At 45.1% G+C, this 21357-nt stretch overlaps 1 protein-coding gene across 1 annotated transcript; it reads right to left on the reverse strand.

Moving 5' to 3' along the window:
- Nucleotides 1–537: 537 nt before the first annotated feature.
- Nucleotides 538–19555, reverse strand: STYX (serine/threonine/tyrosine interacting protein). Its single transcript, XM_035099487.2, has 11 exons — nucleotides 19083–19555; nucleotides 13593–13625; nucleotides 11645–11698; nucleotides 9767–9864; nucleotides 8511–8571; nucleotides 5713–5749; nucleotides 5240–5279; nucleotides 5099–5149; nucleotides 3485–3557; nucleotides 2655–2739; nucleotides 538–1533 (listed from the first exon to the last, which is right to left on the reverse strand). Exons 1-11 carry the CDS (start codon nucleotides 19137–19139, stop codon nucleotides 1463–1465), a joined length of 660 nt encoding a protein of 219 aa, XP_034955378.1. The 5' UTR covers nucleotides 19140–19555; the 3' UTR covers nucleotides 538–1462.
- Between the last annotated feature and the right edge of the window lie 1802 nt (nucleotides 19556–21357).

A 21357-nucleotide genomic window follows, 5' to 3' on the forward strand; every position in this document is an offset into this window, starting at 1 on the left:
GGAGTTCATCCATGTGGGACAATTAAATACTGTTGGACGGAGAACATGTTTGAAGTTAAGTGGACCATAACCTGTGGAGGGGGCTAATCCACAACTTAAGTTACAGATCTAAATGAGATTGCTGATTCAATTGGCCTTTAAATTGCAGCCAGGAAAAGGCACAAGAGCCTCCCAGAGCCTGGTAAGCAAGGTGGAGAGCTTAAAAGAGCTCTGCCTTTCATAGGGGACAAGGCTTGCTTGGTGTACCAGCTCCAGAACAGTAGGGATGGTATTGCAGGGGTGGTTTGGGGCTGTGGGCTAAAACCACTGAGCCTAGGGCTTGCTGATCAGAAGGTCAGCGGTTCGAATCCCTGTGACTGGGTGAGCTCCCGTTGCTTGGTCCCAGCTCCTGCCAACCTAGCAGTTCGAAAGCACATCAAAATGCAAGTAGATAAATAGGAACCACTATAGCGGGAAGGTAAACGGCGTTTCCATGTGCTGCTCTGGTTTGCCAGAAGCGGCTTTGTCATGCTGGCCACATGACCTGGAAGCTATACACCGGCTCCCTCGGCCAATAATGCGAGATGAGCGCGCAACCCCAGAGTCGGTCACGACTAGACCTAATGGTCAGGGGTCCCTTTACCTTTACTGTATGTAATTTTGGCTTTACATGCAAGTCCTTAGCCTCACGTAAATTACGAGTCATCTGTAAAGGTTTGAAGAACAGAAAACTAAAAATACTGGCAATATGGCTAGAAGGCTACGTTCAGCAGTACGGCTGTACACCCGCATTTGCCTGTTAGGAGTCAATTCTTGCGGATTTTCATAAAGCTGGGGAAAATTTATCGTCTTGGAGGCCTTTCAGGGAAAAGCCAGAAAGGATAGAGAAAAGAGCAGCCATTTAATCTGGAAGAGACCTTGAGTTTGCTCTTACGACTTCATGATAGCCAAAACAATGATTTCCAATGGCTACTAAAACTTGTTTCCTTCTGCCTCAAGCTTAAACTTGGGAAATGAAACAAATACAACCCACAGTGAATTTTAGGAAGTTGTTTCTTTTCATTCTTTTCCTTTTTTACTAAAGACTCTTGTTATAAATTACACAAATAACATTATAAACAAATCATTCCCCCCCAGGTTTTGTTTAAGTAATAACTTTATCAATACAAATAAAGAAATTTCAAGTATGAAAAGTGCATTATTGCAATAATACCTCTTTGCAAGTCCAAAGTCTTGGTTTAGGGTAAAACTATAAAGTGTAAAAAAAGGAGCAAAACAATCAGTGCCATCTAGTCAGTAAAGGAATCCAATACCCTTAACCGTGTTGCCTGGTGTGCTACTGGAGGGGCAGGTTTGCATAAGGAAGTTGGACTCATCTCCCATTTTATATATATAAAAAATAGATCTGGTTGTTCATCTTGCTGACGTTAGCAGCTGCCATGAATAGAAATTCCCAGCCAGCAAGTCCAGAGTGCCCTTGGTGTCAACCGTTCTGAGCTGCGGCTTGCATATTGCTGATTTCCTCATCCTCTTCATGGGTTCGTTTCAGACTTCCTGCAAAACAGGTGGGGCAGGTTGAGAAGGTGGCTAAGAGGACAGAAACGAGCTTTCCAAAATGGTTTGAGTGGAACCAGACCTGTTCTACAAAACATTTTCATTTTGCCGCACAATTCCAATTGGAAGCCAATTTTTCTATCTTTGTTTTGCCCATTTTAAACATCCAACAATAGTTAACAGCCACTCTCCCTGTGCTTCTCTTCCTACTTCTGAAATAACTCATTTCAGTCATCGCGTATTACAAGAGTATTTAGTTTCGAGGGATTGCTGCAGAAGTTCAAATAGGTTTCATCAAATATGAACCAGGTTGGTTTCTATCAGTAATCCATCAGCTTTGAGTAGCTTCTCATGGTAGTTTTCATACTCCACAGGCCAGAACCTCATCAGAAATGGACTAGGGGGCCAATGTGACAGGTGGGCGGGGCTGCACACTTGTCAATCACAGGACATCAAGAAGTTGGTACTTTGACCTTGAAAGTTGCTGCTAAAACGATGTGCCCCCCCCCATTTTAGCAGGGCATTTTGATGCACACACCTTCCTAATTAGGGAGGGGTTTGTATTGGGGGCAAGTGAAGGGGAGAAATGCATGTACAGTGGTGCCTCGCTAGACGAATTTAATTCGTCCCACGGGTCTTTTCTTATAACGAAAAATTCGTCTAGCGAATCCCACAGGAATGCATTGAAATTTTTTTGCCCATACTGTAGGAACGCATTAATTGAATTTCAATGCATTCCTATGGGAAACCACGATTTGCTAGACGATTTTTTTGTAAAACGAATTTGTCTAGCGAGGCAACCTCCACTCGAAAAATCATTTCGTTAAGTGGAAATTTCGTTAAGCAGGGCATTCGTTAAGCGAGGCACCACTGTACCTATTTTATTTTGAGTAGAGGTAGCAGTTAGCAAGGGATTGCATGCAAATTGGACTCAGGAAGGAGTCTGACTGGAATTCCCTGCTGAAGGAAGGTTTCCCCCTTTGTTTTACGAGGGGATTACAATGCAAATCTTTGAGAAAGCAGGCTTGGCAGTAACTGCTCTGTGAGCGGCTACGTTAGGAAATGTGCCCCTTGGGCTGAAAACGCTTCCCCACCCCTGCTACACAGAAATATGTACTCACCCGTACTGACAGACAGTGATTGCTCCAGCTGCCGAGGAGACATCATCTGGATAGTTAACTTTGCTAGATAGATGGCTTCATATTCCTAAAATAAAAATAAAAATGAAGCAGCAACAGAATGGCTGGATTGGTACAGATGGGCAAGAATTCACCTGACATTGGGATCCTGGGATAAAAAGAACAGGAGGGCAGCTAAAGGAACATAAATGTTTACAGCCATAAAGGCTGGAATATTGCAAGAAACTGAGGTTAGGGGAGAGAAAGTGGTTCTGGATGAAAGTAATTGCTTCTGTTTGGCTGACCTGAGCAATTCCAGAAAGCCACACCCACTGTTTAGAGCAGGCACCAGGGAGCTTACCAGGAATACACCTGGTCTACCCATTCTGGTCTACCAGAGCAGAGTAGAAATGGGGCATCTGGGAGAATTTTGGACACTGTGGCTCAAAGAGATTTTATGCCACCAGCCTCAAGCTCAGCCACGGAAGGCACAGACCCCCCTGCTGCTGAGACCTACTGCTCTACACTGGCCATGTGGTTATCAACGTAAAGCTGATAAGTTGTTTATGAAATATCATTAATTTTAGGCATCTTATGCTTCTGTTTTACATATTTTACATTTGTTAGAATTGCTCACATCCTCAGTACAGCATCAAAGCAAACAAAATGATAGAAAAGGCCAATACCGGTAATGTACCAATTAACACCCCAAACAGCCAGGCAAGATATAATGAAGTTTTTCATTTAAGCCAATACATATCAGATACTTGGGGAGGCCGGGCCAGACCATCAGTACGAATTCTACATCATCAACAGGTAGGAAAACAACTTACCTGAAGTTGATGGACAAATCCAGCATTGGGATTAATACAAAACCTTCTTTCTTGCACGTATGTAAATGCATCCCTATGAGAAAGAGATTCTCCATTTTCATCTTATACCAGTTTGCATTTGGTTTCTGACTCATTCTCTTGGTATTTACTTTCAGTTTAGCTATGCTTGTATTCTGCCTTCAAATAGTTTAGAATGACATACAAGGGCTCCCATTCAGGAATGAGTCATGCCCAGACCTGCTTAACTCCATGAAGGCCTACAGCCAACAACAACAGGGTCCAGTTAGTTACTTTAACAGATTTTCCTTATACAAGATGCTGAGAACTGACCCTGCTGCTTCATGTGAAATTTATGTTATAAGCAGGCTTCCTCAACCTCGGCCCTCCAGGTGTTTTTGGCCTACAACTCCCATGATCCCTAGCTAGCAGGACCAGTGGTCAGGGATGATGGGAACTGTAGTCTCAAAACACCTGGAGGGCCGAGGTTGAGGAAGCCTGTTAGAAGCATTAAACGCTGAACAGAGGGCCAACTCACTGGGAACATCTGTTGTGCGAGGCCTGCTGAAGTGAAGAGGCCAACTGAAACTCAAACCTCACCCCACTCAACAGTGCCAACCCTCATTGTCTTCATCCTCACAACAGTCCCATGTTGAGTGTGACTCCTATTTCACAGATGGGGAATTGAAGCTGGGGATACAATGATCCCCAGGCAGAAGTAGGACTGAAATCCAGGGACCCTGGCTAAATGTTCCATTCACTGGACCAAGACAGTGTTATTGTGCATAAGCCCGCTTGCTTGGGACCCATCACACATACCTCATCTATCTCAGGCTTAAAGTTCTCCATTAAAACATGAAACAGACCCACATAGCCAATCTTTATCCCCAAGAGTCCATTATCCCTACGAAATTATCACTGAATCTCCATCCTTTGTAATAAGGCCATCATTGGGGCTCCCTCTTCAGTGGGACCAGAATTCTCTACATACAGATGTTTGAACCCCAGAATTTCCTTGCCCTGCAGCATATCCAAGACCTGTTTTCTCTCGGGCTGTCGTTCCAAAGTGAGATGTACTGCAAGCACTGCACTCTTTGTCAACTGAGGTGGCGATGGAGGACTAACAGGGCATGAGCCTACTGGAGGCAAACAGTATTGGAGGAAAGTTCTGTGCAGAGAGAACATGCACACCTTCCACAAATAGATCTTGGTATTTTTGGTGGGCGAGGTCACAGCACCAGTGGCAAGTGTTACAACCACCACCATCACAAAGGCAGAGAAGGGGCAGAGAGAAGGGGCAACTTGGCCTGGCACTGAAAGAACACAGCAGACACATAGGCCTGTATTGCCAACTTCAGTCTGCAATATTTTGGGGCAGTTTTTCTTTTGAAAAAGTTGCACAATATTGAAACACTTAGGTGATCAAGTTGTACAACTGTTTTTAATCCCTAGCAGGGTCTCACTCAGCCTAGTCACTAGATACGGAGAGCTGCATTGACAACAAACTACAACCAGATGGCCCTCGTGGTCCCTTCCAAAGATTCCCATTTTGGCCATTGGTTGGAAGACCAATATTTTCTCCAAGGGGTGGAAAGCAGTTTAAAAGCACTTCTGTACCTGTACTTCACTCCAAATGTTTCCATAATATATGCAATAACTAAGGCAGCACTGAAAAACAGAAAACAAACCAACAAAAACAAGTTAAGATATGTCAGCCATGCTTTGGGATATTTTTTTAAAATAAGTGAGCCTTGTTACCTTCTAGAAATCCCCGCGTTCCCATGGACAAGAACTTTTCCTGAGAATGAAAAGAATTGCTTTACACATACCAGCCAGAGCTTTTACAGGCATTTTGTATTATTACTACTCAGTTTATATCCCACCATTCAGTCCTCAACAAGATCCAAACACGTAACGTCCAGTGGGCTCTTCTCATATTAAAATTAATTTAAATCATTAGTATAACCAAACACAGCCAGTAGCAAAATCAGCATAAACATCTTAAAACAAATATAAGCAGGAAGCAGCAATGAGCCTCCCAGGAATCTGGCCAGTAAGGCTGAGCTAGATGGCACCAACTATCACTACACATCTTATAGCATTCCCAAGAGGGACTATATCCCATTCCATTACAAAGTACATCCACCCCATCTGTATTTACATAAACAAAGCAACACATTTGTATCAAGCATCTGATAAATTAGGTAGGCAAGCAAATTGAGTATACATACCTCCAGTTTGTAAACTCCCATCAATAAATGCCTTAGTCTAAAGAAAAACATAACAGACACAGATTCCGTTCCAATTACCGCCATCTCAAAGAGTTCTTAACACAAATGCAGCCAATTTGTGTGTTCTAGAGTATCATGCACTTGAGGAAATTGTAAATACTGTGTTTTTCCTAAAATAAGACGTGCCTACAACATAAGCCATGGCAGGCTTTTCATGAGTTGATTAAATATAAGACATACCCCAAAAATAAGCCGTAGTGGGGGAGTGGATGGCGCCAAGGAAGAGGAAAAGGAAGGTGCCTGTCGGCGTCCGGGGAGGGGCCAGGAGAAGCAGCTGAAGCCAGCTGTCCAAGTGCACGTTTCCAACATGAGTTCGCCGGGGAGAGGCTGTCGAGCTGGGAAGGCGAGCGGCGCTTTCCCCTCAGGCGCCTGAGGGAAAAGCGCCGCCGCCGCTTGCCGCGTGAGCGCCGGGCGAAGCGAAAGGGGAGAAGCAGCGCGACGGGGTGAATGGAGGAGGCAAGCGCCACAAAGCAGGCGGCAATGGGGCGAGCGCACGGTGGTGGGGCTGCTCCGGTCGGCGGCGCTGGTGTGCGCATGCACGGTCACCTCTCGCTGAGGCGTCGAGGAGAAAAACGCGCTGAGGTGTGGCCGGCCCTCTCACGCCCTGCTTCGCCTGCTCGAGAGGTCCCTGCGCCGCTCCCTCGGTCTAGTCCAACCTTAATCGGGCGCAACCACTTTCCTTCTTCTTGTGCCCTAAATTGGTTCACGAATGCTTTTCTGTGGACATGGTCCACTCTGGACATGCTGCTGCGAGGCAGGTTCTGCGCCCGATGAGAGGCTCGCGCTCTCTGAAAGGAACCGGAGCCGCCGCGGGAGCCTGCGGCCCCCGCCTCCCCCTCGGCACGCCCGTTCTGCTCTCACTCTGCCTGGTTCCCAAGCTCTGGCCTCCGGAATGCGACAGAGGGCGAAGCGTCCCGGGTCAGGGCAGCAGGGTCAGACGAGCTCGGGGCTTCCAGGCACCGGCAGCAGGGCAGGTTCATGGGAAAAGGTGGAGCGAGCTGCTTCCACCCTCACCCTGTCAGTATGGTAGCTGGAGGGAAGGTCGCTGTTGAGGCTGGGCCGGCCTTTCCTCGGGCCGAGTCAAGAGTTGTCTTCAGCGGCCACCGTAGCTGCGCCCCAAAAAGCAGCTTGCTTGCTGTGCAAAATAAGACATCCCCTGAAAATAAGCTGTGGTGTGTTTTTTGGAGGAAAAATGAATATAAGACGTGTCTTATTTTAGGAGAAACACGCCCTGTTTCTCATATTTTAAGACATACCCGTAAAATAAGCCATAGCAGGATTTTTAAGCATTCAAGGAATATAAGCCATACCCCGAAAATAAGACATAGTGATAGGCGCAGCAGCAATGCCGGCCGCGGCAGGAGGAGGAGGAAAAAAATAAGACATCCCTTGAAAATAAGCCATAGTGTGTTTTTTTGAGGAAAAAATAAATATAAGACGTGTCTTATAATATGAGAAACACGGTATATGCAATCAAGGTATATCCTGCCAGGCCAGAAAAATAGTGTGAAGATTTAAACTGCTCATAAAGTGTTGACAGCACTTGGTTAAAGGCTACCAGTGATGTTTATCTACCCCAAAACCTAAAGAATGACTTAAGCTACTGCATTTCTTTTAAATTCAGATTCCTGTTTATCATTTTTTTGTGGATAGTATTACTATACAGGCAACTCCCCGTTTGTGCAGGGATTGCGTTCCAGTCATGGCATGTGTAAGCAGACCCAGCCCCCAGCCCCGTTCTGCCCCCTTTCCAGGGCCAAAAACGGCACTCACGTTGGCAGCCACGCACAAACGAACACGTGCAAAATGATCACTGCCTATATTTCTGCTGTTAGCCTCCCTGGGCACTTTTAGTGGAAAAGCAGGATAGAAACATGTAAAATAAACAACAGTGCTCAGTTTTATGGCAAGAATTAACATTCAAGATTCATTAAAAGGTTTTTTCCGTGACATGGCAGGGCAAGAATGGCAGAATGGAAGGGTGGGGTTCCTCATGGCCCTCCTAACATAATTATTGTTAAGATGTTGTGGGGGTGGGACAGCAGAATGGAGAGCTCATTATTTTTATTCAGGTTTTTAGTGCTCCTTGTCTTGAAGCAGCAGCAAGGGGGGCCTAGAAATATGGCTCTCCCCAGCTGCTTCTTGAAGCTCCCTAGCCAGCTTGGCCTAGCACAAGTATTCAGACATCTACATAGTTGTTTCAAGAGGCCCCCTCCATTCCCAACAGTTCACAAGAAGTCACTGGAGTGCACTTTCAGCAGATGCCGGCCATGGACAATGGCCATCCAAGGGGCAGGAGACAACAAAGTGCGCAAAGTAAAAAGACAGAGTGAATAGCAAGCAGAGACAGCCATTTTTGAGCTGAGAATTGCATTCTGTGACCCGTCACCCTTAATATCTGATATGACAGTTACCATGGGTACAATTCACTGGGAAGTTTCTCCTCTACGTGCCATGCTAAAATCAAAGGGAATCCTGCAAAAGCACTTTTATGCAGGAGAACTTCCCAGAAGAAAGTACCCATGGCAACCAGTAATACTACCCGTCAGGGGCTTATCCACAAGATCATTAACTTAGGTGGACATCACAGGAAGAATTATTTATCAATTTAGCTGAACTGCTTCAGAGACTGATTGTTTCTTCTCTTTCACTCGCACACGGGGCTGCATTTGCTCACATGATTTCTGAAAGATAGTAGGATGAAACAGTTTAACTCACAAGTCATGGTAAACACTTACCGTCGGGAAAAATCTGATTATATTTTCAATGGGGTGATCTGCAATATCCAAGACTAAATACCTACAATTAAAGTAAGTGTGTTAAGTACACAACCAGACTTGCTCATCTTCTTGAACATTAACACCTAGCCTGAAAAATGTTTCTTTTATAATCTGAAGCAGATATAAATAAAAATATAATATAATATAATATACAGTAAATATAAAAGTTAAAAGGTCAAACATATTGTTCTGTAACAGAATGTACGATAGCCAAATAACCCCTTCTCTGTTGTTGCAAAATTCCCTCATGAAACCTATGAGGCCGAACTTCAGGAGAATTTCAGGAGAAAAACTACTAGCAGAGTAATGCTCTCTCCTCCTTTCTTTTCACTGCTGCAAAACAGCTGTAAAGACTGATCTGCACTCCAGAGCAAGCAGGGCTGGGAAAGACTCCTATCTGAAAGCACGTGAGAGCCACTGCCAGTCAAAGCAGAAAATACTAAGCTAGATTATCATTAAGACAGCTTTCTGTGGGTTGTATCCAACTGTCATTCTTGCCTGTCAGTGGAAAAAGGGGGCAAGAATTTCTCAATGATTTCTCGCCCCCTCTGTAACACCCTGCTCCTAAACCTGCTCCAGAAGGCTGGGGGACTCTCCAGAGCAGTTTGGGTGGCGCATGGAGGGCTGCAGAGGGGAAAGGGAATAGCTGGAAATGGCTTCCTTCTTCATTTCACTGAGGGAAGTCTTCCTGCCAGCTGAGCAACTCTTGTTGGGCTATCGCCACCTGCAGCTATGGTGTAACATGTAGTTTGGTTCTTAGGCTTCCTGTCTTTGAACACCAGTTTTTGTCAAGTTCAGCAGCAGAAGGAATCACTTTCAGCCATGTTTGAAAAGAATACAGAGCAACTGTGGCAAGGACTATGTCAGAGATGAGGAACCTCAGGTGTGGGGGCCCAATGTGCACCCCAACCTCTCTTATCTAGCCCTTGGAATGCCCCAGCCATACCCCTCACTGGCCCTGCTTCCTACCCAAAGCATTTTGCCTTGTCCTTACAGCAGTCTCATTCCTCACAGGAAGTCATAAAGAAGTTCTTGCACCTGTCTTTCTGACTTTCATGCTATGCAATATACCTGCTAGCTATTGTGATCCACTGAAACTTTTAAGCATTACCTGTAATCTTGCTTTGCAGTGCAAAGACTGAAAACTACACTAGCACAAAAAGCACACATTGAACATGACATATTTTCACAACATTGATTTATAGGTTTCTTACCTAAATAAATGCTGGAAGTTTGGTTTAATAAAGTTTGCTTCAATATTTTGTCGTATGCATATTACATGGGTAATTCCATATTTCTGAAGTATAGGTAGCTGCAAAATGAATGTTTGAAAAAGTGAAAGCTCCTTTAAACTAGCATACAAACAAGAGTGATAATATTGCATTATGACTAGCTGATAGCTTTATTAAGACATTTTATTAAGACAATATATATAGATATTTAAAATGTTCAATAAGACTATGATAGCTTAAAACTAAACACACACAACAAATTCATTTTTGTGGCCAGTGCAAAACAAGTCTGAAGCATGCAAAGTTACTGTGTGGCTTTGTTTTAAAAAGGTGGCTTTGTTTAAGGCTGACAAAAACTCAGAAGGAATTTCCTTTCCACATTCATTTGAACCTTTCAAAATAGGCTGGACAAGCTTCTGGTTGTTTTGGTGTTGGTGCGAAGGTGCAGCTCATCAATAAACTGTGTAACTACATTCAAAGACAATTACTGTTGTGTCAGAAAGTGTGCATGTTGCAGTTTGTTTATTTAAAACATCTTTCTCTGTCTTTCCTCAAGCAGAGTCCAAATAACAATAGAAAATTAAAATGTTATGGGAAAAAATTCACACATGACAATCAAGGTGAAGAAATCTACAGTATATTGGTTTATATGTATTATGTATCAATAATTGTGTATTAATGTTACATTTTTATATGTAACTGTATTTTTGTAAAATTTGTTGTTGTTCAAGTTACAGTAGTACCTTTGGTTAAGAACTTAATTTGTTCTGGAGGTCCGTTCTTAACCTGAAACTGTTCTTAACCTGAAGCACCACTTTAGCTAATGGGGCCTCCTGCTGCCGCCAGAGCACAATTTCTGTTCTCATCCTGAAGCAAAGTTCTTAACCTGAGGCACTATTTCTGGGTTAGCGGAGTTTGTAACCAGAAGTGTTTGTAACCCGAGGTACCACCGTATTGTGGTTGTTATTGAATTTATATACCGCCCTGAACCTGCAGGTCTAAGGGCGGTTTACAGAATAAAATCAGAATATAAAACCACTAAATACAGAATCAAAATGAAAACAACAACCCAATAACCTATGGTTACCAGATGTCCCCGTTTCCTGGGGACAGTCCCTGGATTTACAAATCTGTCCCCGGACAGAATCCGTCCCTGGATTTCATTTAATGTCCCCGGATTTATGTTTTAAGTGTTGTAGATTTATTAGTAAGGAATGAATGTTGTGTGATTGGTTCAATGGCACAAGACATATCATATGGGGACATCCGGTGAGGCAAAATGGCAGGCGCCACAGCAGCGAGCAGGCCCTGAAGCCAGCCAGAGCCAAGTGCGCTACAAGGCTGGCTCTGGGCTGCTGAGACTGCCACCGCCACTGCGACTTGTTTGCAAAGCATTTTGAGGATCATAAAATCATTTGCATCCACACCGGGACCTTGACTCCACGTACAGCAGATGAATCTTGAGAGGCACCAGAGCACCGTCTAGTTCTGTTATGTTGGATGAGTTTTAGTTAGTAAGGTCTGATGATGTGGACAAGGTGCTTAGATTGGTCAGGGCAACCACTTGCGCTCTGGACATGCAGAGCTGACAGGCAGGGAAGAAGCCTCCTTGCGCGTCAGTTCTGCTGGCTCTTTGGGACCTCTGTGGGCTCTGGGGTGGCTCTCCTCTTTGAACCGCTAAGACTCTCCAGTGTGCTCCCCATTATATACAATTTTGGGTATGCACAAAGGGGCTCGGATCAGAACCACTGTCTAATTGAGGAGTCACCTGTACTACTAGGACAAGGTCTCCTGTACCTTTTTTCCTAGAAAAAAAGCACTGGTGACCGGCATTAAAATATTCTAGAAAGACACACCTACCTTGCTTTTCATAGCTGAAGAATACGGGCCCAGGAACAACCCAGGTAAAATTTCCTTTAAATAGAGAAAGGGAGGAATGAAAATTCAATCTACCTAAATAGTATGGCAAAAGCTACACAAGACTAACACTGGCAGTAGAGTTTAATTATACTAGCATTAACTGGATGCCTATATGGGATCTGGAAAGAGCTCTGTGGTTTTACCTGAGAAATGGGTACTTTTTTCCTGTATTGCTGGCACTGCGGCTACGAGGGAATCTTGCACAACAGAAACATAGGAGGTGAGAAAATCCCCAGCCACCCACTAAGTGTGCAAAGGACAATGGCAGAGAGAAAACCACAAGCACATTTCTTGGTATTGACCAACAGAATTCAGGCACTGTATAATAAACGGTTTATGAGAAAGGCATTTATTCTTTGCTGATAAATGACTTGGTATATTCTGCCTGAGAGCAGGGGGAGAGAGAAACATGAACAAGTTTGAGGTGACAGAGAGGTGGAGAGAAAAATCTAAGCAGCAGGGAGCTGCCTGCCGCCAAGGTAATAATATCCCAGAATAATATTCCAGGAACTGTCTTGCCTCACTGAAGCTGCAACCCAAGCTTCCCTCCCCCACCAGCTCCTTCCAGACTAGAATGTTTCTCTTGCCTGGAATCCTCAAAGGCTTCTCAAAGCCTTCAAAGGTTTGAATGTAACAGGACTGAGATAAATGTACCTCACCGACAGTATAGTTGCTCTATGCTAAATGCAGAAGAAAAGGATGTGCGATCTTACACATAGGTTAACTTACCACACCACTTTTTCATTGCATAGCTTCCTCCTCATCTGAATACTACCTTACCATCACTCTGAACTAGATAACCTATAATCAAGATTCTCCAATACTCACTATGTGGCTTGCTTACTTAAGCCATTTGGATTGTTTTACTTAATTATTTCTCAAGGCTCCTGCAATACAAGAGGTATACTCTCTTTTCTGGGAGGGCTTCTGGCTGCTTAACATGAAAATCCAACAAGCAAACCATAATTCACTGCATCTCAATGCTAGAAAGAGCTTTTCCTGCCAAATTTTTGCATGCCATGCAAACCACTCCTTGTGAACAAAGCCTACATCTACAAGAAATCATGAGGGCTTCTCCTGTTAGTGTTCTCTATCCAGAAAAAAAGACTTATAATTTAGGAAGTTTCCTATGCAAACTGCAAGTTTAGGAGGGAGTTGCAATAGCCTATTAGCATTTTAATTTTACTTTGCTGAGGCATCTGCCAATCCAGACAAATTCACTTTATTTCCCCCTTCAATAAATATGACCAGTACTTAGCAACCTACAGAACTGTTGTGTTATTCTTAAATTTAGGAACAAATCCAGTCAGTGTTACAGCATGAGCATCAGCTTTCCCTACTGTCCATTGACCAGGAGAGAAACAGCAACTTCCAAACAAAGATATAGTGGCCCCTGCAGGCTCCTGGAACACGTGGAGAGGGGAATGAGTGACAGATATGTGCAGCCAACTGGCCAGGAGCAAAGATAGCAGAGACAACCATTTTTGGAAGGAAGGTTAGGGCTGGGAATTGCCCACAAGGCCCAGGAAGAGAGCGAGGAAAGGGAAAATCATAGATCTTGAGTAGGTCTCTCTCAACCGGACATTAATGCAAGACAATGCCTAGATGAATGAGAGAAACTGAGTGTGAGTCTAGGGCAAAAACGGAAAGTAACAAATCTCTTGGTAGCCTCAAACTGTACTTGGAATTACAACTATCCCTGTGTGTTAGACCTGTCATTCCAAGTCTTCTCTTGGGTGTTTCCAGAGCAATTGTCCCCAGTGTTCCTTTGCAGCACATTTGAGAGTATCTCAGGCCATCACGTGGTTTTGCTAAAGCCTAGTAGCACCATCACCACCAAGTATCTAATGAACCAGTAGCTAGATTTGATTAAAAGAAACAGCCATACCTGCATCTCTCTTCTCATTGGATATGTCCAGTCCTATAGAGAGAGAGAAAATGCAGTGTTCACATAGCAATAATTTTCAGTATTGCCCTTAAGAGAACCAACAGTTTTTCAAGGAAAACCTGGTAGACGCAATGTTTTTAAGTCTTTGAACTGGGTGGAAAAGATATACACATATATAACATGATGCAAGTTACATCTTATTCAACATGTTAAATTGTGATTTCTCATTATCATAATTACAGGTTGAATAGTGAATGATGAACTATAGCTTCAACCACATAAAAACTAGCAGAAACTTCACAGTCTGTCAACAAAAAGGAGTCTTGCAAATTACAATTTTTATATAGGCAAAGCAAAAGAATACATATTTATTCAGTTAGTAAGTAGTTAAATTCCAGATCCTGAATAGACATGTTTTTCAGACATCAAACAGACTTTTACTTCATCATCAAAAAGGCCTTCTGAGATTCAACAGAACATTTAAGTGTGCTCGGCATCAAAAGACTACCCAGAGTGGAAGTTTTGTAATGTCAAGGGTGCTAGCTACCACAAAAAGCATATCTAAGGGTTGTTAGAAATGACAAGAGCAGCAGCAAGAATTTTTATCAAGTGCTGATTTTTGTCTGTTGGAATCAACATTCTTAACTCTCCTCCCCAAGGAGTGCTCTACAGGGAGCTCTCTGCCTGTTGGCAGACCAACTCTGCATTACAAAGATGTCTGCAAACATGACATGAAGGCGGGCAACATTAACTCCACAGTCCGCAGCAGAGCATAGAGAGAAGTGTCTGATGCACCTGGAGCAGCAAAACAGAAACCTTCATCTGCCCCAGTTGCAAAATGTCTGTCCCGCATAGGTCTCTGCAGCCACAGCAGGCGCTGTGGCCTTCCAACAGCTTGACTTCACCCCCAAATGCACACTCTTCCACTGCCTAGAGACAGACGACAGCTGCCAACAACTCCAGCAAGGCTCTGGCGTAAAACTGACAGCTCCTTTTGGAGTGGCAGAGAAGCAGGAAACATGCAGAATGAATTACTAGACTTATTTAACTCCTCTGCATTAGTTTTTACCTACTGTATTTGCATTTTGAAAGGTATACTTTCATGCCAAATAAAAGCTGGTTTGATCCTAGATATCTGGCAACCTGTTTTTATAGAATAAACATTTACAAATCTAGAAAGTCTTGAATGAGCAACAGCTGAGTGTAAATGGTCAGCTGTTAGTTTCATATTAAAATATGAACATATCTTGCTATAAACTTATTTAGAAGCACATGCATTAAATATTACTCAAAATTCACTATTTCTGATCTGTTCCTACCAATGTGCTTTCACAGAATTCTGGCATTTGCTATGACTGTGTCTCTTAAAAGGGAATTAGTTAAGTGCAGATCATGCAAATTCCAATTACCACTCTTTGTTTATATATTTATTAAGTACTTCAATTTAAAGTACTAGAGAATTTAAAGTGGACAATCACAACAGGTTTGCAATTTAACAATTGGATAAACTGCACTATTCGATTTGAACAAATACTAGTTTTTATCTGTCACTCCAAAAAGATATTTTTAGGTTTTAATAAAATTCTGCTTATCTCATGCCTTTGAAATGGAGTTGGTTCCATTTTGAAAAATCTAAACTTCATAAAACTTGCCCAGATATATGCCTCACACAGTATAGGCATGTGGTCTTGTCAGATTCTCTCTGCAAGTCAGCATCTGACCATGGTTCAGATGTGATGTGGTCAAAATGAATGACTGTATCCAAACAATATGATAGTAATGATGCATTATAAGCCCTGCAAATTGGAAGGAACGGAGGGCTTAAAATTTTATCTCCTCTTTTTATGAGCTCCAGGGTACATTGCTGTGTCTGGACCTTCAAATAGCAACAGTGGGTTAGAACATTTTTCTCCAACACCTCCAGATGAGAAGATTGCTGGGCTCCCCCCCCCCCAAGACTATGATGTACCAACTGCTATTCATGATTTAAAACTTCAAGTCTTGGTTACTGCAACTTGCTCAACATAGAACTGGTCTTCCTTTATTCAGGACTGTAGCTGATGCAGAACTAAAAAGGATGGATAGCCAATATACGGTAATCAGTAATCCTGCATCTATTCTAAAGCTTTCCAAAATTGAATGTACTGGTTTTAAAACAGGGTTTAAAAGGTTGGGCTATATTTTAATCAGTCTTAGAAACTTAGATATATTAGCTAGGCACCAAATGGCTCCTTAAACCAGGGTTATAGTCACCAAAACAGAATGTCAAGTTGCCATTTTTGGGCCAGATGGCTCAAAAATCGTATGTTTCAATATGACTTTTTGGTTCCTGAAATTTGTTCTGATTACAGTATGTAGGTAAAATATCAAGGATAGAATTCTACAGGATGTGGCATTAGTGTGTGAAAACAGTCAAGATCCCATGATCCCCAGGCATGCACCTCCAGATGGTGATGTCAGGCACCATCCTAGCGCCCAGGCATCTTCACTTGGTCGAATTTGGAACACTGATTTCTGTTTTTCTTTTATCCCCTGCAAAATATGTCCTGCATGGAACTGCCCCTCCGTGAAGAAGGTTGGCCAGCAAGGGCATGAAGGACAGCATTTTCTGTGTGACCCCCCCCCCATACTTTTTAAAAGTACTTTAATACATCACACAGCTGACTGAGTTGGGGCTACGGGGAAAACCTTACATTCCTTACAATGCACAATTATTGCTAAATTAAACAGGGATGGTAAAACAAACAGCAGTTAAGATCATTCTGGATTCTGAAAGGAAATGGGAGAGTCTAAAAATAGAAATGAAGTACAGCATGATTGTTTGCACATAGGGGTGTGTGAAACAGTACGAAGCACCAAGTGGGGCTGTACATGAGATAAAGTTTAAGACCACCACTTAGGATTTATTATATCTTAATTTTATTGTCTGCTGTTTTATTGCAGGTGGACATTTTACTGCCCTGCAACTTGCTTTTGGTGTATTATACAAGGCGATTAAAAAAGAGAATTAATAAATCTATGAGCAAAGGTACATACCACTGGGTAAGGTTTCTCAATAAACCTTTGTCAGGTAGAAGCAGCTAAACAGGAGAGAATGAAACAGATGCTGGCAGTGACAAAACCCTGGAATTATCTAGGGTGAAGGACTGAATAACATGGACCTTCAAAAACCTGCTAGATGAGACTATGGGCACATCTAGTCCAGGATTCTACTCTCAGAGGACGACTAGATGCCTCTGGGAGGCCTGCCAGCAGGATATGAATGCAACGTGAGCACAGCAACTGCCTCTAGTAATGCACAGCCATCATAGAATAATAGAACTGTAGAGTTGTAAGGGATCCCAAGGTTAGTTTAACCCCCTGCAATACAGGAATGACAACCAAACAATCCTTGAGAGATGGCCATCCAACCCCTATTTAAAAACTTCAAATGAAGTAGAGTTCACCACTTTCTGAGAGAGTCCTTTCCACTGCTGAGCAGCTCTTGCCTTCAGAAAGTGCTTCTTAATGTATAGTTGGCATTTCCTTTCTTGTAATTTGAATCCATTGGTTCGAGTCCCCCACCCCCGGCAGCAGAAAACAAGCCTGCTCCATCTTCCACGTGACAGTCCTTCAGATACAGCGGTGCCTCAACTTATGAAGGCGAGCCGTTCCGCGGCGCTCTTCGTAAGTCAAAGTCTTCGGTTGTCGAAGCACCCGTTTTGCACATGCGCGAAGCGCGATTTTGTGCTTCTGCACATGTGGCGAAAAGACTTCCGGGGTTGTCGACTTCGTAAGTTGAAACCTTCGGAAGTCGAGTCATTCGGATGTCGAGGTACCACTGTATTTGAAGATGGCTCTCATATCTCCTCTCAGTCTTCTCTTTTCCAGACCCTTGCTCATCTTGTTGCCTTCCTCTGCACACATTCCAGCTTGTCAATATCCTCATTAAACTATGGTGCCCAGAACTGGACACAGGATTCCAGGTGGATTGTGACCAAGGCAGAATAGGGTGATACTATTACTTCCCTTGATCTGGACACTACTTCTGTCGGTGCAGGCTAGAATTGCATTTGTGTTTTTTGCTGCTGCATTGTACTGATTCATGAAAAGTAGCCATTGATAATCATATCCTCCATGAATTTGTCTAAACCAGTTTTAAAGGAAACCATTATTGGTCACCATCACTGCATCTTATTGTAGTGACTTCTGCAACGGAATATGCACTGTGTGAAGTACTTCTTTTTACCTGTCCTGAATATTGAACATTTAGCTTTGCAGAATGATCCTTGTTTTTGGCACTGAGTATAAAAACTTTTCTCTATCCAATTTCACTTTACCATGCATAATTTTTAACCCTTGTATCAGATCACCTCTTATGTGCCTTTTCTCTAAATTAAAACGCCTTAAATGTCACAATCACAACATTTCCACATAGGAGAGTTCCTGTAGCCACTTGATCATTTGGGTTGCCCTTTTCCAGTTTTTCCAGCGCCACAATAGCCTTTCTGAGGTGAGGCAAACAGAATTGTACACAGCATCCCAAGTGTAGCCAAACCACAGATTTCTGTAAGGGCTTTATGTAATGGGCAACCTTATTTCCCAAGGATCCCTAACATGGACATCTCCTTTTACACATACTGGGTTTACATTTTCATCTAACCATCCTCCATGACCCCAATACCTCTTTCCTGGTCACTTCAAGCCCCGATCCACAACCAGCATTATGGGGTGGAAGAAAGAGAACATCACTCTTTAAGTGGTGTTGTTGTATTCTCCCGGGTTTTTTTTGTAGTAAACGGATGCTGAGTCAAATACACCCGTGCAGTGTGAAGAGTCACACACACCCATTCAGGGAAGAATGGAAAAAGGAGATGAGTTGTGGGACTTTCCAGAAGAAGCTGCAGGCTACAAAATGTTAACCACTCTCCCCAACAAAACACACACACACACACACACACACACACAAGAGCAGTCTGCGTGACACCACAATAGTGTAGCAGAAAAATTATGCCAGATCTAATAGGGTAAAGAGATAACAGATAAAACAGGCACATATGCACATACACACACGTTCACACGTATGAACACGGCCCCCTGAATGGAGGAGCTACAACGGGACACGCCCCGAGAAAAGGTGCCTCCCCGAATTCACACACCCACAAAATGGGAGGAGGGTGGGGGGGTCAGGCACAAAACGACCCCTTGAAGACCGACCAGGGTCCAAACACCCAAAGGTGGGAGGAGGGGGCCATGATAAAGGTTTATTCCTCAAGCCCCCCACCCCCCACCCGTCCTTGCAAGCGGAGCACCTGCGCGACCCCCTCCTCTTCCTCCGAGGGGTGTGTGTGTGCAAGTAGTAGAGGACAGACAGCACAGCCCGCCTAGTGACCGTTTCCAGCCAGTGAGATGCTGAGCCGTCGGAAGGGGGGAGAGGAGGAGGAGGAGGAGGGAAAAGGCGGGCAGGGGGATAGGAGGAGGGGGGAGAAGACCCTCGCCGCCCCCGCTCACCTCAGAGTCCTCTTTGGGCTGCGGCAGCGCGGGGAAGACCGGCTTGGCGAGCTCCATGGCCGGGGGGCCGATCGGGGGTCTCTGGTCTCCCCCTCGTGCCTGCTGCCCCTCCCTCCCTCCCTCTGGCGCTCTCCTTCCTCTCAGGCGGTCAGTGGGGCAGGAGCACGACGTCGTCGTCGTGGGCGACGGGCCTCGGCGCTCGGGAGGCAGCCAGGGCGAGGGCGGTGGCGGGGAAGCGAGGAGGAGATAGAAGCAGCAGCAGCGGCGGAGGAAGCGGCGGCGGCGGCTCGCGCCCAGCCGCCATGCCGCTGGCTGGGCTTGGTCGGCGGCCCCTCCTCCTCCCCCTCCCCGTGAGGCGGTCGGTCCGTCGGTGGGAAGGCCGCCCGCTCCGCTTCTTCTCCCCTCCCCTCCTTTCTGCCCCCGCCCCCTCACAGGATCCCCGCGCGCTCCGCCCGTGCGCGCAACCGCGGCCGCCCCCTCCCACTCCTCTTCCTCCTCAGGCACCAACTGTCGCCGGCAGCCGCGAGCGGGCCGGGAGAAGGGAGGGGGCGTGGCCCTAGGGACGCGCCGTAAAAGGAGTGGGCGGGGCACAGAGACCCGAGCGGGGAGGAGGAAGGATGGGCGGGACCCTAGGAAGGGGGTGGAAAAAGGAATGGGCGTGGCACAGTGGGAGTGGGAGGGGCGTGGCCCCAGGGACGGGACGTAGAAGGAGTGGGCGCGGCAGAGAGAGACCCGCGCAGGGAGGAAGAGGGGGCGTGGCCCTAGGAACGGGCCGCGGATGGAATGGGCGTGGCAGGAATCCCGAGGGAGGAGGAGGAGGAGGAGGCGTGCCCGGGCAACAGGCAGAGGTGGGGACGGACGGAGAGGGCGCCCCGCTATTCCTCCGGGTGTGCGCATGCGCGAAAGTGTGCCCGGTGCGTCCTGCCCTCCCTCGTGGCTGGTGGGAGGAAGCGTCTGTGATGCCTCAGGCAGTATGGCGTGGCGTTCAGGACCCCTGGGAGGCGTAGGTTCGAATCCCTGCTTCGGCCGTGAAACTGCCTCTGGCTAACCTTGGGCGCCATAGCCACTGCATCCCCTCCTCCTACCCTGCATCGCGGGGGGGGGGGAGTTGTGGGGATAAAACGGGGAGGAGCAGGAGTATAATAGAAATGTAATAAATGCACCAGCTGCTTCCTCCTTGAATTTGCCTCATACTGAACCAGGCAGAGGGCCTTCTCGGTGGTGGCGCCCACCCTGTGGAACGCCCTCCCATCAGATGTCAAAGAAATAAACAAGGCAGTAAGGCAGATTCGGCATTATGCATTGCAGCGGGTTGGATTAGTTGTGCAATTATGGCTATTTTCATTATTAAAGGAAATCTGGCATACAACTCCATTGTAGGCACAGTGTGAAAGCAGGAACCTTTTAGGTAAAACGAAATTATTTCTTCTCCTTCTAGATTTACTCCTCTGTCCTAATAACAAGTTGCTGCAATTTTTATGGCCGGAAAGCATTTCTGCTTAATATTAACCACTTGTGTAAGACCAGGGTTAGATCAGTGTTACAGCTCCTGATTTGCACGCAGAAGGTCCCCAGGTTCAATCCCTGACAGCTCCAAGTAGAGTGAGGAATGTCCCTTGCCTAAAACCCTGGAGAGTTGCTGCCAGTCAGTGTTGACAGTACTGAGCTTGATGGACTAGCTACAGTTATGGCTCGACGGACCAGTGGTCTGTCTCAGTAAATGGCAGCTTCCTGTGTTACCATGTCTTTCATTTGGATAACTTCTAATTAGTAATTCCAATTAGCATAGGAAGCTGCAAGTCTTGGGTTTTAGTTACTTCTTACTGACAAACTAAAAAATACGCTTGGAACCTGCTTTGCTCCGTACGCAACTGAGAATTGTTTTCATTTCTGCTAAGGAAGACTTCAGTGTAACCCATATCCTCGTTCAGGCAGCCAGCAAATGTCAAGTCAGTAAAAGTTTGCCCTGTGCCAGATTTGCTTCGCTTTGGGGCAAGGCCGAGATGCATTCTAGGGCTGTAGGGTTAGCTATTTATGGGGATCTGCTAATGTTGTAACGTTATATTGTAAACTGCCCTGTGATCCTCGGATGAAGGGCGGTGTCGAAATTTAATATAAATAAATAAATGTTGAGCGTATGCCGTGATCCTCCATAGGACATGCTCAACGTTTTGGCATGTGAATGTCAAAGTTCAGCAAGCATGAATTGCATAAATGTTGCAACCGAGGATACGCAGAGTGCTTCTCCTTCACTGTAGGTACCAGGTGCATAGGG

The sequence above is a fragment of the Zootoca vivipara genome, chromosome 1 (assembly GCF_963506605.1).
Source record: "Zootoca vivipara chromosome 1, rZooViv1.1, whole genome shotgun sequence".
Lineage (NCBI taxonomy): Eukaryota > Metazoa > Chordata > Lepidosauria > Squamata > Lacertidae > Zootoca > Zootoca vivipara.

Excerpts from the sequence above, each read along its gene's own strand:
- STYX (XM_035099487.2), bottom strand. The coding sequence starts at position 19,139 with ATGGAGCTCGCCAAGCCGGTCTTCCCCGCGCTGCCGCAGCCCAAAGAG. Across the intron at positions 13,626-19,082 it reads AGCCCAAAGAGGACTCTGAG|GACTGGACATATCCAATGAG; the intron begins GTGAGCGGGGGC and ends CTCTCTCTATAG. Across the intron at positions 3,558-5,098 it reads ACATTTGGAGTGAAGTACAG|GGATGCATTTACATACGTGC; the intron begins GTACAGAAGTGC and ends TCTTTCTCATAG.